At 42.6% G+C, this 13,902-nt stretch overlaps 1 protein-coding gene across 1 annotated transcript in view; it reads right to left on the bottom strand.

The window, feature by feature from the left end:
• Positions 1-13,902, bottom strand: part of MARCHF10 (membrane associated ring-CH-type finger 10) — a gene marked incomplete at its 3' end in the record, with an annotated part of 68,029 nt that overhangs the window by 10,321 nt on the left and 43,806 nt on the right. Inside the window, exon 8 of the mRNA XM_083376324.1 lies at positions 8,365-8,474. Coding sequence (XP_083232450.1) covers positions 8,365-8,474 — 110 coding nt within the window. The remainder of the gene's footprint in view (positions 1-8,364; positions 8,475-13,902) is intronic.

The raw sequence follows: 13,902 nt of genomic DNA, 5'->3' as shown, positions 1-13,902 counted from the left end.
AGGTATGTAACCAAATGTCCCCCTTCATGGATTACTGCCTTGTTGTGGCGAAGGGGCTTGCATAATTCAATGAAGCTATGAGCTATGCCGTGCAGGGCCACCCAAGACGGACAGGTCATAGCAGAGAGTTCTGACAAAACGTGATCCACTGGAGAAGGAAATGGCAACCCACTCCAGTATCTTTGCCATGAAAACCCTATGGACAGTACCAAAAGGCAAAACGATATGACGCTGGAAGATGAGCCCCTCAGGTCGGAAGGCGTCCAATATGCTACTGGGGAAGAGCAGAGGGCTAGTACTAGTAGCGCCAGAAAGAATGAAGCGACTGGGCCAAAGCCGAAAGGACGCTCAGCTGTGGATATGTCTGGTGGTGAAAGGAAAGTCCGATGCTGTAAAGATTTTTTCTCCATAGGAACCTGGAATGTAAGATCCATGAATCAAGGCAAGCTGGACGTGGTCAAACAAGAGATGACAAGACTGAACATTGACATCTTAGGTATCAGTGAACTAAAATGGACAGGAATGGGTGAATTTAATTCAGATGACCATCAGGTATACTACTGCGGGCAAGAATCCCTCAGAAGAAATGGAGTAGCCTTCATAGTCAATAAAAGAGTAGGAAAAGCAATACTGGGATACAATCCTCAAAATGACAGAATGATCTCAGTTCGAATCCAAGGCAAACCATTCAATATCACAGTAGTCCAAGTCTATGCCCCAACCACCGGTGCTGAAGAGGATGAAATTGACCGGTTCTATGAAGCCCTACAGCACCTTATAGAACTAACACCAAAAAATGATGTCCTTATCATCATGGGGGATTGGAATGCTAAAGTAGGAAGCCAAAAGATAACCGGAATAACAGGCAAGTTTGGCCTTGGAGTACAAAATGAAGCAGGGCACAGGCTGATAGAATTTTGTCAAGAGAATATGATGGTCATAGCAAACACTCTTTTCCAACAACCCAAGAGACGGCTCTACACATGGACATCACCAGACGGTCAACACAGAAATCAGATTGACTATATGCTCTGCAGCCAAAGATGGAGAAGCTCTATACAGTCAGTAAAAACAAGACCAGGAGCTGACTGTGGCTCAGACCATGAGCTTCTTGTTGCAAAGTTTAGGCTTAATCTGAAGAAAGTAGGGAAAAGCACCAGGCCAGTCAGGTATGAATTAAATCATATCCCCGTTGAATATACAGTAGAGGTGACAAATAGATTTAAGGAATTAGATCTGATAGACAGGGTGCCTGAAGAACTATGGACAGAGGTTCGCAACATTGTACAAGAGGTAGCAACCAAAACCATCCCAAAGAAAAAGAAATGCAAGAAAGCAAAATGGCTGTCTGAGGAAGCTTTGCAAATAGCTGAGGAAAGGAGGGAAGCAAAAGGCAAGGGAGAAAAAGAAAGATACGCCCAATTGAATGCAGAATTCCAGAGAATAGCTAGAAGAGATAAGAATGCCTTCTTAAATGAACAGTGCAAAGAAATAGAAGAAAACAATAGAATAGGGAGGACCAGAGATCTTTTCAAGAAAATTGGAGAGATGAAGGGAACGTTCAATGCAAAAATGGGCATGATAAAGGACCAAAATGGCAGGGACCTAACAGAGGCAGAAGAGATTAAGAAGAGATGGCAAAATTACACAGAAGAACTATACAAGAATGAGCTTAACGTCCCTGATAATCACAATGAGGTGGTCACTGACCTCGAGCCAGACATCCTAGAATGTGAAGTGAAGTGGGCCTTAGAAAAGCTGAGCAACAACAAAGCTAGTGGAGGTGACAGTATTCCAACTGAGCTATTCAAAATCTTAAAAGACGATGCAGTAAAAGTGCTACACTCAATTTGCCAGCAAATTTGGAAAACTCAACAGTGGCCACAGGATTGGAAAAGATCAGTTTACATTCCAATTCCAAAGAAAGGCAGTGCCAAAGAATGTTCAAACTATCGCACCATTGCACTCATTTCTCATGCTAGTAAAGTTATGCTTAAAATCCTACAAGCTAGACTCCAGCAGTATGTGGATCGAGAACTACCAGAAGTACAGGCAGGATTTCGAAGAGGCAGAGGAACTAGAGATCAAATAGCCAACATACGCTGGATCATGGAGAAAGCTAGAGATTTCCAGAAAAACATCTACTTCTGCTTCATTGACTATGCTAAAGCCTTTGATTGTGTGGATCATAACAAACTGTGGCAAGTTCTTAAAGAGATGGGAGTACCAGAACATCTTATTTGTCTCTTGAGAAACCTATATGCGGGCCAAGAAGCAACAGTGAGAACTGGACACGGAACCACTGATTGGTTCCAAATTGGGAAAGGAGTCCGGCAAGGCTGTATACTGTCGCCTTGCCTATTTAACTTATATGCAGAGCACATCATGAGAAAGGCAGGGCTAGATGAATCAAAAGTTGGAATTAAGATTGCTGGAAGAAATATCAACAACCTAAGATACGCAGATGATACCACTCTAATGGCAGAAAGTGAAGAGGAACTGAAGAGTCTCTTGTTGCGAGTGAAGAAGGAGAGTGCAAAAGTTGGGTTGAAACTAAACATTAAGAAAACCAAGATCATGGCATCCGGCCCTCTCAATTCCTGGCAAATAGATGGGGAAGAAATGGAGGTAGTGACAGATTTTATTTTCCTGGGCTCCAAGATCACTGCAGATGGGGACTGCAGCCAAGAAATTAAAAGACGCTTGCTCCTGGGGAGGAAAGCCATGGCAAATCTAGACAGCACACTAAAAAGCAGAGACATCACCCTGTCAACAAAAGTGCATATAGTCAAGGCTATAGTCTTCCCAGTTGCAATGTATGGCAGTGAAAGTTGGACCATAAGAAAGGCTGAGCGCAAAAGAATTGAGGCCTTTGAACTCTGGTGCTGGAGAAGACTCCTGCGAGTCCCTTGGACTGCAAGGCGATCAAACCGGTCAGTCCTAGAGGAGATCAACCCTGACTGCTCTTTAGAAGGCCAGATCCTGAAGCTAAAACTCAAATACTTTGGCCACCTAATGAGGAGGAAGGACTCACTGGAGAAGAGCCTAATGCTGGGAAAGATTGAGGGCAATAGAAGAAGGGGACGACAGAGAATGAGGTGGCTGGATGGAGTCTCTGAAGCAGTAGGCGTGAGCTTAAAGATGGCAGAGGACAGGAAAGCCTGGAGGAACATTGTCCATAGGGTCGCGATGGGTCGGACACGACTTCGCAACTAACAACAACAACAACAACAAACCAAATGTCCCATGCTGGCCCTGGGATGAGCTGGGTTACACTCATACCTGTCATGGTAGCAGATAGCCCCAGAACTATCCACAGAGAAGTTAGCTAGAACAGATTAAAAAAAAATCTGAAGAACAAGAAGACCAAAGAATACCTAATCAGGACATCCCACTTAGAAACAAGTAAGATTAAGGAAGCACTGGAAATCATAAAGCAGCAAATATAGCCAAGAAGATTAGAAGATAACAATGCTTGAATTTCTAAGTATAGGTAGAATCTCCAGTTTCAATCTAATCAATGGTTTCTACTAGTCCATCAATGGAGAGATTGTAGTATATCTGTCAGCATCTGACAAGGAAGAAACAGTACAGTTTTTGGCAAAGATATGGGATAACCCAAAGAAATGTAATAAGCACATAGCTTGGTTAAAGAAGGTGAATAAGAATGAAAAAGAAGCTGAAATGAAAGAACTAGTAATAAGGGCAGAAATGGTGAAGAAAGATGCTTATAGGGAAGAGGGGAAACCTCTGGTGGACTGGTGCAATAAAAGTAACCTGGTTCTAAATGTTGACTAAAGGAGATCACTGTAGATTTTAGGAAGAGCCAGCATAGTCATAATCCACTCACTATCAAGGATGCAGCTGTAGAGGTGGTCAACAGTATTAAGTATCTGGGGGTGCAGAGAACTAACAATCTGAATTGGGATCTCCACACGTCATCCTTAGTGAAGTGTGCAAACCAGCGTCTGCATTTCCTGCATTGGATGAAGAGAGCATATCTTTCTCCTTCTGTCCTGGCACTTTTTATAGAAGCACGATTGAGTGTTTTAACAAGCTGCATCACTGTCTGGTTTGGTGGCAGCAGTGCCTCAGATAGAAAGTCCGAAAATCCATACAGAGAGTGGTAAGGACAGCTGAGAAGTTCATAGGAAGCTCGTTCCCTGGTATTCAGGATGCTGCTTATAATTGCTATGTGCTTAGAGCTCAAAGCATTCTTAGAGACCCCACACACCCACTTTACGGTCTGTTTCTGTTGCTCCCCTCTGGGAGGTTTTGAAGTATTTCTGGCAGGATTATTTTTTATTTATTTTTTTTTATTTTTAATTCCATTTATATCCCGCCCTTCTCCGAAGACTCAGGGCGGCTTACAAGCTTAGCAGTAGCCTTCATTCTATGTATATGCCTGCTTATTAGGGCTTTTGGGGCCCCCCAAGCGGCATTATTACAAAGTCAGCTTATTGCCCCCAAGAATCTGGGTCCTCATTTTACCTACCTCGGAAGGATGGAAGGCTGAGTCAACCTTGAGCCTGGTGGGATGCGAACCTGCACTAATTGCAGGCAGCTGGTGTTACTTAAGGAGGTATTAGCCCACTGCTCCACCAAGGCTCTGATTCTGAAATAGCTTTGTTCCCTATGGCATCCGCCTGATAAATTCACAAGGTTCGTTTTTCTCGCCATGCACATATATACACAACCGGAACTAGACTGTTGTTTCTTTGTGTCATATAATATATGTAGGTATATGCATAATTCTGTATTTATTTATTTGTCATATTTATGTAGTGTACATTGGAGGTGGCGACCCTTTGAGAGCTGTACGCAATGAAATTTCATTTTAATGTATGCCAATTTGTGTACATTCAAAGTGACAAAGTTATTGTTCTATTATAAAAGGGCAAGGGAAATCACAAATTGGTCAGGTGAAGATGAATTGCATGGATCTTGGTTGAAACATCTGACTAGTATACACTCACTTATTGCTAAGCAGTTTAACAACATACTGCAAGCAGTGAAATTGAAGAGTGGCTTATATGTTTTAACTGATTTTAATTTTTGTATGTTATGCTTTTAATTTCCCCTGTAAACTGCCCTGGGTCCTACGGGAATAGGGCGGTATATAAATTTAATAAAATAAAAATAAATAAATAAAATGTACCTCATAATTTAAGATCCAGCAAAACAGACAGCACCAGGCAACTACAGACCAATTACCTGCTCACAATAGCTTTAAGATCCAGCAAAAGGGGCAGCATCAAGCAACTACAGGCCAATTACCTGCTTTCCAACAACTTTTAAATTACTAATTGGTGTGATGCAGTCCAACAGCATCTAGTTGAAAATAAGCTCTTTCCACTTCAGCAGAAACTGCCCAAACAGCAGAGAAATAAAAGATCAACTTCTAATTGACAAGATGATTCTGGAAAACTGCAAGAGAAAGAAAACCAACTTGAATGCAGCATGGATTTGTTACAGTAAGGCATTCAACCCTCTGCCACATGATTGGATAATCAAGTGCCTAGAAATATCAGTTGATAGAAAATCAGAAGCTTTGTGCAAAGATTGATGAAACAATGGAAGACACAGTTGTTGGTCAATGGTGGCAGAATGGGAGAGATTAATATCGAGAAAAATCTTCCAAGGAGACTCACTATCACCACTACAGTTTGTCATTGCACTGATTCCTCTGTCAACATTACTAAATAATTTGGGCCATGGCTACTAAGTATCAAAGACATCTGGCAGACTATCCCATTTCCTTTACATGGACAATCTGAAGCTGTATGGAAAAAAACATCAAAACAGAATATCTGCTCAACAGTCTCTGTATATCAGCCAAAATATTGCATTGGAGTTTAGCTGCATCAAATGGGGAAAAATAGTGAAAACTGATGGAATCAAAATACCCTATCCAAAAGTCTGAATTAAGATGATCACTATAAATTCCTGGGTATCCTTCAAGCTGACTACATCAAGCACACTTCAGTCAAGAAAAAGATTTGAAATGAATACATCAAGAGAGTGAAGAAGATCTTAAAGTCCAAACTCAGTGAAGGAAATACCATCAAGGCAATCAACACCTGGCCATTTTCAGTCATTAAATACACAGCTGAAATAGTGGACTGGATTCAAGCAGAACTAAAGGCCCTGGATAGGAAAAGCAGAAAAATAATGACAATGAATCAGGAATCATCCAAACAATAATCTCAACCCCCTCATTCAGAGACCTCGAGATCCCACTCCCCAGAGGCAACCCCGAGCTGAGCGACATTGAGCTGGCCATGCCCCCCAGCCATTGACTGCTTGTCAAAAGGTTGCAAAAATGGAATCACCTGACCCTGGGACATGATGACCATCAAAAATATGAATCAGTTGCCAGGCGTCCAAATGTAAATCACCTGACCCTGAGGATGCTGCAATGGTGTGAAAAATGGTCATGTCACATTTTTCAGTGCTGTTGTAACTTCAAACAGTGACTAAGCAAACTGTTGTAAGTTGAGGGTGGATTACAAAAACATTTTCTTTGTGATGTCATGACACAAATTTCATTATTTTTTCATTAGTGGAGTATGTACTAGATGTCTATGTAGTGTGAGGAAATGCTGCTTCTACTCACACTTTGAGAGGTCACCTGTCTGCCTCCTGGATAATGGGAAAAATCATTACAGACTGCATACATATCAAAGTTGTGACTGGAATAGCGTTAAGGTGGAAAAGTCTACTTTTATATTAATATGCTTCAACCTTTTACATGCCAGTATGGTGTGTCATCATGGCAAGGAGATGTTCCTGAGATAGATCAGCAAATAATCCTGGGAAGAAATGTCAAGAGTTCATATTTCCTGCAGGGTCACCCAAGGCATGAAAGTCATCCTCCCTGCTCAGCTAAAGCAAGGAGGCCCTTATATTAGACAGCAATATAGGAGAATGCTGGAGGCAGTTTATGAATTCAATGAAAAGGGCAATGAGCCAGTTTATGAATTTAATAACAAAGACAATGAAGCCAGTTTGGTCTAGTGGTTAAGGCATCCATGAAAGCCACTTGGGTGACTTAGGGCCAATCACTCTCTCTCAGCCCAATTCACCTCACAGTCTTGTTGTTGGGAAAATGTATTGGCTATGTTTGTTGCCTTGAGTTATTTGTAAAAATAATAAAGGTAGGCTACAAATAAAATGAACAAATAAATCATTTTATACTGTGTGGGAGAATGCAGTCATAAATTTGTATTTTACCAAGAAAACTGTATGGACAGATAAAATTTAAAATTTTTAACCTTAATTTAATTTTTATGTTGATTTTATATATTTTTATTTATTAGTTATATTATATTGTACTGAATCCCACTTTCAGGGAGATTGGCAATTTAGAACTTTGATAAACAAACAAACAAACAAAAAATGAACAATCAAATAAACAAATAAATGTGAATTGATACAGTGCTGGATAAAATAAGCCCTTCAGTTTAGATGGCATTTAATAATCTACTAAAGAAGGATTAAGGATATTTTGGAATACTAATGGTATGTAGATTAAAGCCTTGTGGTTGTCTGGTTATTGATTTTGCAATGTAGGAAAGAAAATCTGAAGCTGCAAAGGCAAGCTTCAGTGGGACCATTTGACATGAAAAGCATGAATATGGGAAAGTTCAACACAGTGACCTATAAAATAATTCAACTACATACTGATATCTTAACATCAGCAGAATGAAATGGACTAGAACTGGACACTTTCAGTCAGAAAGTTACACTGTTTACTGGAGCACAGTAAAAAAAACAAACTAAATGACGATATGGTAACAGATAGAAAGGACAATGAAGATACTGAAATGGAGGATAGTTCTGCCTTCTAGAATGTTGGGAGAAGACTCCTGAGAATACCACAAATTGCTAAGAAAACACATGGCTCAAGGCATGAATTACCAAGTTGAAATTATCATATTTTGGACACATTATGTAAAGACCTAATTGTCTAGAAAAGTCTATAATGTTGGAAAAGATGGAAGAAAAGGAAAGAAAAGATGAGCAGTAGCAAACTGATTCAATTACAGCAAAGGATAGGTATACCATTGGAAGACCTAAAGGATCTGATTGGGAACCAGCCATCCTGAGATTTATATCTATGGCTATTAAGAGTTGGCATCAACTTAATGGCACATAATCAATTAACAAATCACACTAATGTGCTTAACAGTTATAGAAGGCTTTTTTTCCTCATAGATTGAGGATAAGATTAGGAAGATATTGCATAAAATTCTCCTTTAGATTTCTGGGTTTCAAGCAGGTTGAGTTTTTATCAAGGAAGATAATCAAAAAATTTGCTTTCTTCAACAAAGCATGGATTTACCAGAGTAGCTGATTTCTTACCCGAGATTGTTGGTGATTCCTGTAGTAGTCATTCACATTAAAATCATCAAGATCTACAGTGAGAGTCTGCTTACACAGTTCACAGGTTTTCACTGCACCAAGTTCAGCACCTAATGAACACAAAGGTTTTTTGCTATCTTATTTGTAGGATAGATTTATTGGAGTTTAAATAGTTGAATATACTCTCTAATTATTTTACTACATATTTGATCAGTTCATGGCTGTATATCCATTTTGTAGCCACAATCACATTATAGAATTAGTATTTTGTTTACTGATGCTAACATATTGATATCCATTTTACAGACATTTATTTGTTTATGAAATTTATCTTACCACAGGGTAACTCTGTGCAGTTGAGACATGCTTCAGATGTACAGATAATGTGTGTGTGTGTGTGTGTGTGTGTGTGTCTTCAAATGACTGGAGACTACTTGGGCAGGTCCAGTTTTCTTGGCAAGATTTTGGAACTGATTTGCCATTGTCTCCTTCCTAGACAGAGAGTGACTGGTCCCAAATCACCCAGGTGGCTTTATGCCCACAGTGGGACTAGAATTCTTGTTCTCCCAGTTTCTAGCCTAATGCCTTAACCACTAAACCAAATTGGTTCTTACATTAATAGGAAAATTCTTTTGTGTTGGAGGCAATTTATTGCACATTTTTTGAGCATTATAAAAAGTTGCTTAGTAATACCCTAATATGAGAAGTCTGAAACCAATACCAATCCTCAGATTTCTTTTTACTACTGGTGTTTTCCTAAGATAATAAAATGAAAAATAAATAGATAGAAATTGCTGAAGAACAAAATGACCAGGAATAAAAAGAAATAAGAAATAAAGTGTTTCACTTAGCAATTCAAATGGATGCAGAACAATCCAGCTACTGCAGCAGTAAAATAAAACAAAAAAGGAGGGAATGGAGGTATATATATATAGTCATGCAAAATGGAGGTGAGAATCCCATCTAACGATCACCTCAGCTATATAGGTTTCTGGTAATAATTCTAAGTATATATAAAGTTCATATATGTGATACACAGACACTACAATGGATAAACTAAGGGGGTAAAACTAATTACATTTGTTTAAAGGAATTAAACTTACGGAAGCCAACACTTTGAATTCATTGCTAGCCTTTGTGAAACAGACTAAAATATTCCAAAAACCAAAGCACACAAACTGAGCCTCTGAATTACAAAATGCTGTAAAAACTGTATAAAAATCCTTATGGTAATCCATTCAAGCTGCCAGCTGATCAGGAACCCACTGGCTTCTGAAATAAACCCACCTTCTTTCCGACATGCTCGTCTCCTGGCTTTTCATTTCATCAGCACTGATTGCATTCTCCTGACTGAAGAAAATGAACCAGGGGACCGTTTTTTCCAGCAACAGCTGCTGCTTCTTCCCTGTCCATGTTTCCTCTCTGTCTCTTTCCACAGCTTCTTCTCTATCCCCTTCTGTCCCTGTTGTCTTTTTTTCCCCTTTCCTGCCAAAACCACGACCTTTTATATCCTCTCTCCTCCTCCCCCACTTTTCTCTTCAGTTCACTTCCAGCTCTGCGCTGCTTCTGGAAGCACCAATCAGCTGGAGCCCTGACAATGCTCCTGGGGCTTCTGCTGACCCTCTCCCTCAGGCTTGGGTCCACTTCAGCTCATTCCCCTCCCACTACACTTCTTTAGGATGGTCATGTACTACTTGCCATGTGCCAAAGTACCACAAATGGTAAGCGTACCACCAGTTAAAAAGCCCTGGCCTAGGGGGCCATGGCCAGCTCAATGTCGCTCAACTCATGGGGTGCCTGTAGGGGTTGTGGGTGGGGCTGGGGGGATCTGTGGGTCTCCAGTGGAGGGGGTGGGACTAAGGTGGGTGCCAGGACATGGTCCACTGGAGGACCCTTGCTGTCCTTCTTGGGCCACATGGGGAACTCCCAGAGTGGAGTGGGCTGCCTGGAGCCCTGGGCAGCAGAGGGCAAGTGCCCAGCCCAGCCCTCGAGCTCCCGGGGCACTAGGACCCTGCAACCCAACCCACTCCAGCCCCACTTCCACAAGGGGGTGCCTGGCTGTCCTTACCTCCTCGTCAAGGCTGCTGCTGATGTGCCTGCTCTCCTTGGCCAGATTGCTCATGGTGGGTACAGGAGGGCAAAGTGCTTGGGTCAGAGGGAGGTGCACTCCCTCTCCATATGAGAAGACTTGGCTTTGTAACCAAAGCATCCTTAGCGATAGGATGAGAGACCATCAGGATAGGCCAGGAGGGGGCAAGGGGATGGCAAAAGGGCAGGACTTCGCTCAGACCCTTCCTCCCTCTCATTCTAATCTCCCTCCTTCTTTCCTTCCTTGCTCCCTCCATCCCTACCCTCCCTCTTTCCCTGCCTCCTTGCTTCTCATTCCTTCCTTCCTTTCCTCTCTCTCATTGTCCCAACCTTCCTTCCTTCCTTCTCTCCCATTGTCTCTTCCTTCTTTCCCTCCCTCTCATTGTCTCTTCCTTCCTCCCTTCCCTCCCTCTCTTTGTCCCAACCTTCCTTCCCTCACAGTCTCTTCCTTCTTTCCTTCCCTCCCTTTCATTGTCCCTTCATTACTCTCTTCCCTCCCTCATTGTCCCATTCTTCCTTCCCTCCCTCCCATTGTTCCTCCTTCCTTCCTTCCTTCCTTCCTTCCTTCCTTCCTCCCTCCCTCCCTCCCTTCCTTCCTTCTCTGCCTCCCTTTGTCATTCCCATCTCCTCCCTCCCTCCCTTCCTCCCTCCCTCCATGCCCAGAAAGGGGAGGGGGAGAGGCTGCTAGCACAACTGGTGGCCATGCTGCTGGTGGCCAGAGCTTTAAAGTCCACTGTAAATTCCTGGACAAGAGCCGCACAGCCTTAAGAGCAGAGTGGCGGGAAGATATTTGTGATGAGGGAGGGAGAAAAACAGGCAAGAAACGCAGCAGGGGAGAGGTCAGCCTCCACAAGGAATGAAGAAAGGCACCATCCCTTTGCACACTTGACACACCCAGCTCTGTGGGCTCCGGGAGAGGGAACACTGCAAGCAGAGTGAGTCCACATTACTTGCGCTACGCCACCCAAACCCCAGCCTGCTTGGTTTTGGCAGGCAGTGGTGTTCTCCTCACTGTGTGGAGAGGCTGGGCTGGGCGAGGCGAAGCTGGCAAGAAGCCGAACCCACCTTGGCACATGCAGAGGCGGCGAAGACCATGTGGGGCCTGGCATCCCAGGTGAAAGGGAAGCGCTGAGAATGCAGTCAGACTGTGGGGCAAAACAATCACCTGGGACTCCAGACCCCACGCGGTCTCCACCTCCTCTGTGCATGCCAAGGTGGGTTTGGCCAGCCTCCTCACATGTGAGGACAGCGTGCCACTGCTTGCTGAAACTGGGCAGACTGGGGTTTGGGTAGTGTAGCACAAGTAACGTGGACTCACTCTGCTTGCAGTGTCCCCTCCCCCGGAGCCCACAGAGCCGAGTATGTCAAATGGGGAGGGCCATTTGCTGGTCTCCTTCAGAGGATGGTGCCTTTCTTCATTCCTCACAGAGGGTGACCCCTACCCTGCTGCATTTCTTGCCTGTTTGTTGCTGCCACCTGTGTGCGCACCCAGCACAGATGGCTGCCACAGAAGTTGTAAATCAGCTCCCAGCTGGCCTGTTTTATCTCTTCTCTCTCCCCTCCTCCTCCTTCTTTTCTCTTCAGTGCAACTCCAGCTGACTCTTCCACCTCCAAAGACTGCATCTTTTTTCCTCTCTCTCTCCTGCCAAAACTGCCTCCTTTTATATCCTCTCCTGTCTCTGCCCCCCCTCCTCCTTTCTCTTCTGGATGAGCCAGAAGTGCCGATCCCAGGCCTTTGTCTCGCCCCAGCATTCCTGCAGCTCCTGAGGACTCTCTCACAGCAAGTCCTGCACTGCACTACTTTGGCTCATTCCCTCCCCTGCTACACTTGGCTAGGGTGGGCAGGGTCACACACTACTTGCCAGGTGCCAATGTACTACTGGTGGTATGCGTAACACCAGTTGAAAAGCCCTGTCTTAAACTTCAAAAGAGGTGATTTTAACAAACTCAGAGAGAACCTAGGAAAGATTCCATGGATGAAAATCCTAAAGGGGAAAACAATTCAAGAAGCATGGGAAACACTGAAAAATGTGATCATAAAAGCCCAGTCCAGCACAATACCACTGAAAAAGAAAAACAAGAAATTCAAGAAGAAACCAGCATGGCTGCACAAAGATCTCTCTGACAAACTGAAAGCAAAAAGGACAAGTACAAAAAATGGAAAGAGGGGAACATAACTAAGGCTGATTATCAGCAGACAGCCAGAACATGCAAAGATGAAGTCAGGAAAAATGGCTCAGAATGAACAAAGACTTGCAACAGAAATCAAGGACAATAAAAATAAGTTTCAACATATTAATAACGAAAAAAGTCAAGGAAACTATAGGTCCACTAATGACATAAGATGGCAAGGAAATAACAGACAGTAGAAAGAAAGCAGAGCTGCTTAACTCATTCTTTGCATCAATCTTCACACAAAAAGAAATTATAGCCCAACATGCCAAAAAAAAAACTACTGCAAAAGACAAATTAGAAATAAAAATTAAAATAAGCAAAAAAATGGTAAGAGAACACCTATCTGACCTTGATGAATATAAACCATGAGGACCTGACAGATTACATCCCAGAGTTCTGAAGGAGCTGGCAGATGTTATCTCAGAACCATTGCACCATATCTTTCAAAAATCCTGGAGCACTGGGAAAGTACCTATTGGAAAAGGGCTCTTGTGGTTCCCATTTTCAAGAAAGGAAAAATAACAGACCCAGGAAACTACAGACCAATCAATCTAATATCAATACCTGGGAAGATCCTGGAAAAGATAATCAAAAAACAGATCTGTGAACAACTAGAAGCAAACAAAGTTATAACTAGTAGCCAGCATGGGTATGTTAAAAACAGATCATGCCAAACCAATCTTATTTCATTCTTTGATAAAGTGACTAAATTAGTAGACCAGCAAAACACTGTGGACATAGTATACTTAGATTTCAGTAAGATATTTGACAAAGTATTTATTTATTTAATTTATTTAATTTAATTTTTATACCGCCCTTCTCCCGAAGGACTCAGGGTGGTATACAGGGCAATACAATAAAATACAATATATAAAAATTAAAAAATATTAAATACAATAGCCCAATTTAATAAATTACAAAATGTTAAAATACCCCTAAACCCATCAGACCAGGCCGGCTTGTTCAAATAAATATGTTTTTAGGTCACGTCGGAAGGAGCGAAGGTCGGGAACCGTCCGGAGCTCCACCGGTAAACGGTTCCATAGGTCTGGTGCGCCCACAGAGAACGCCCTCCCCCTGGGGGCCGCCATTCGACACTCTTTCACCGACGGCACCCTAAGGAGGCCCTCTCTGTGGGAGCGCACTGGACGAAGGGAAGTTGATGCCGGCAGCAGATGTTCCCGTAAGTAACCCGGACCCATGCCATTTAGGGCTTTATAGGTCATAACCAGCACCTTGAATCTTAGACCACAAAGTAGACCACAACCTACTTCT

Source organism: Vipera ursinii (assembly GCF_947247035.1).
Source record: "Vipera ursinii genome assembly, chromosome: Z".
NCBI lineage: Eukaryota > Metazoa > Chordata > Lepidosauria > Squamata > Viperidae > Vipera > Vipera ursinii.
This window is presented reverse-complemented; position numbering and strand designations above follow the sequence as displayed.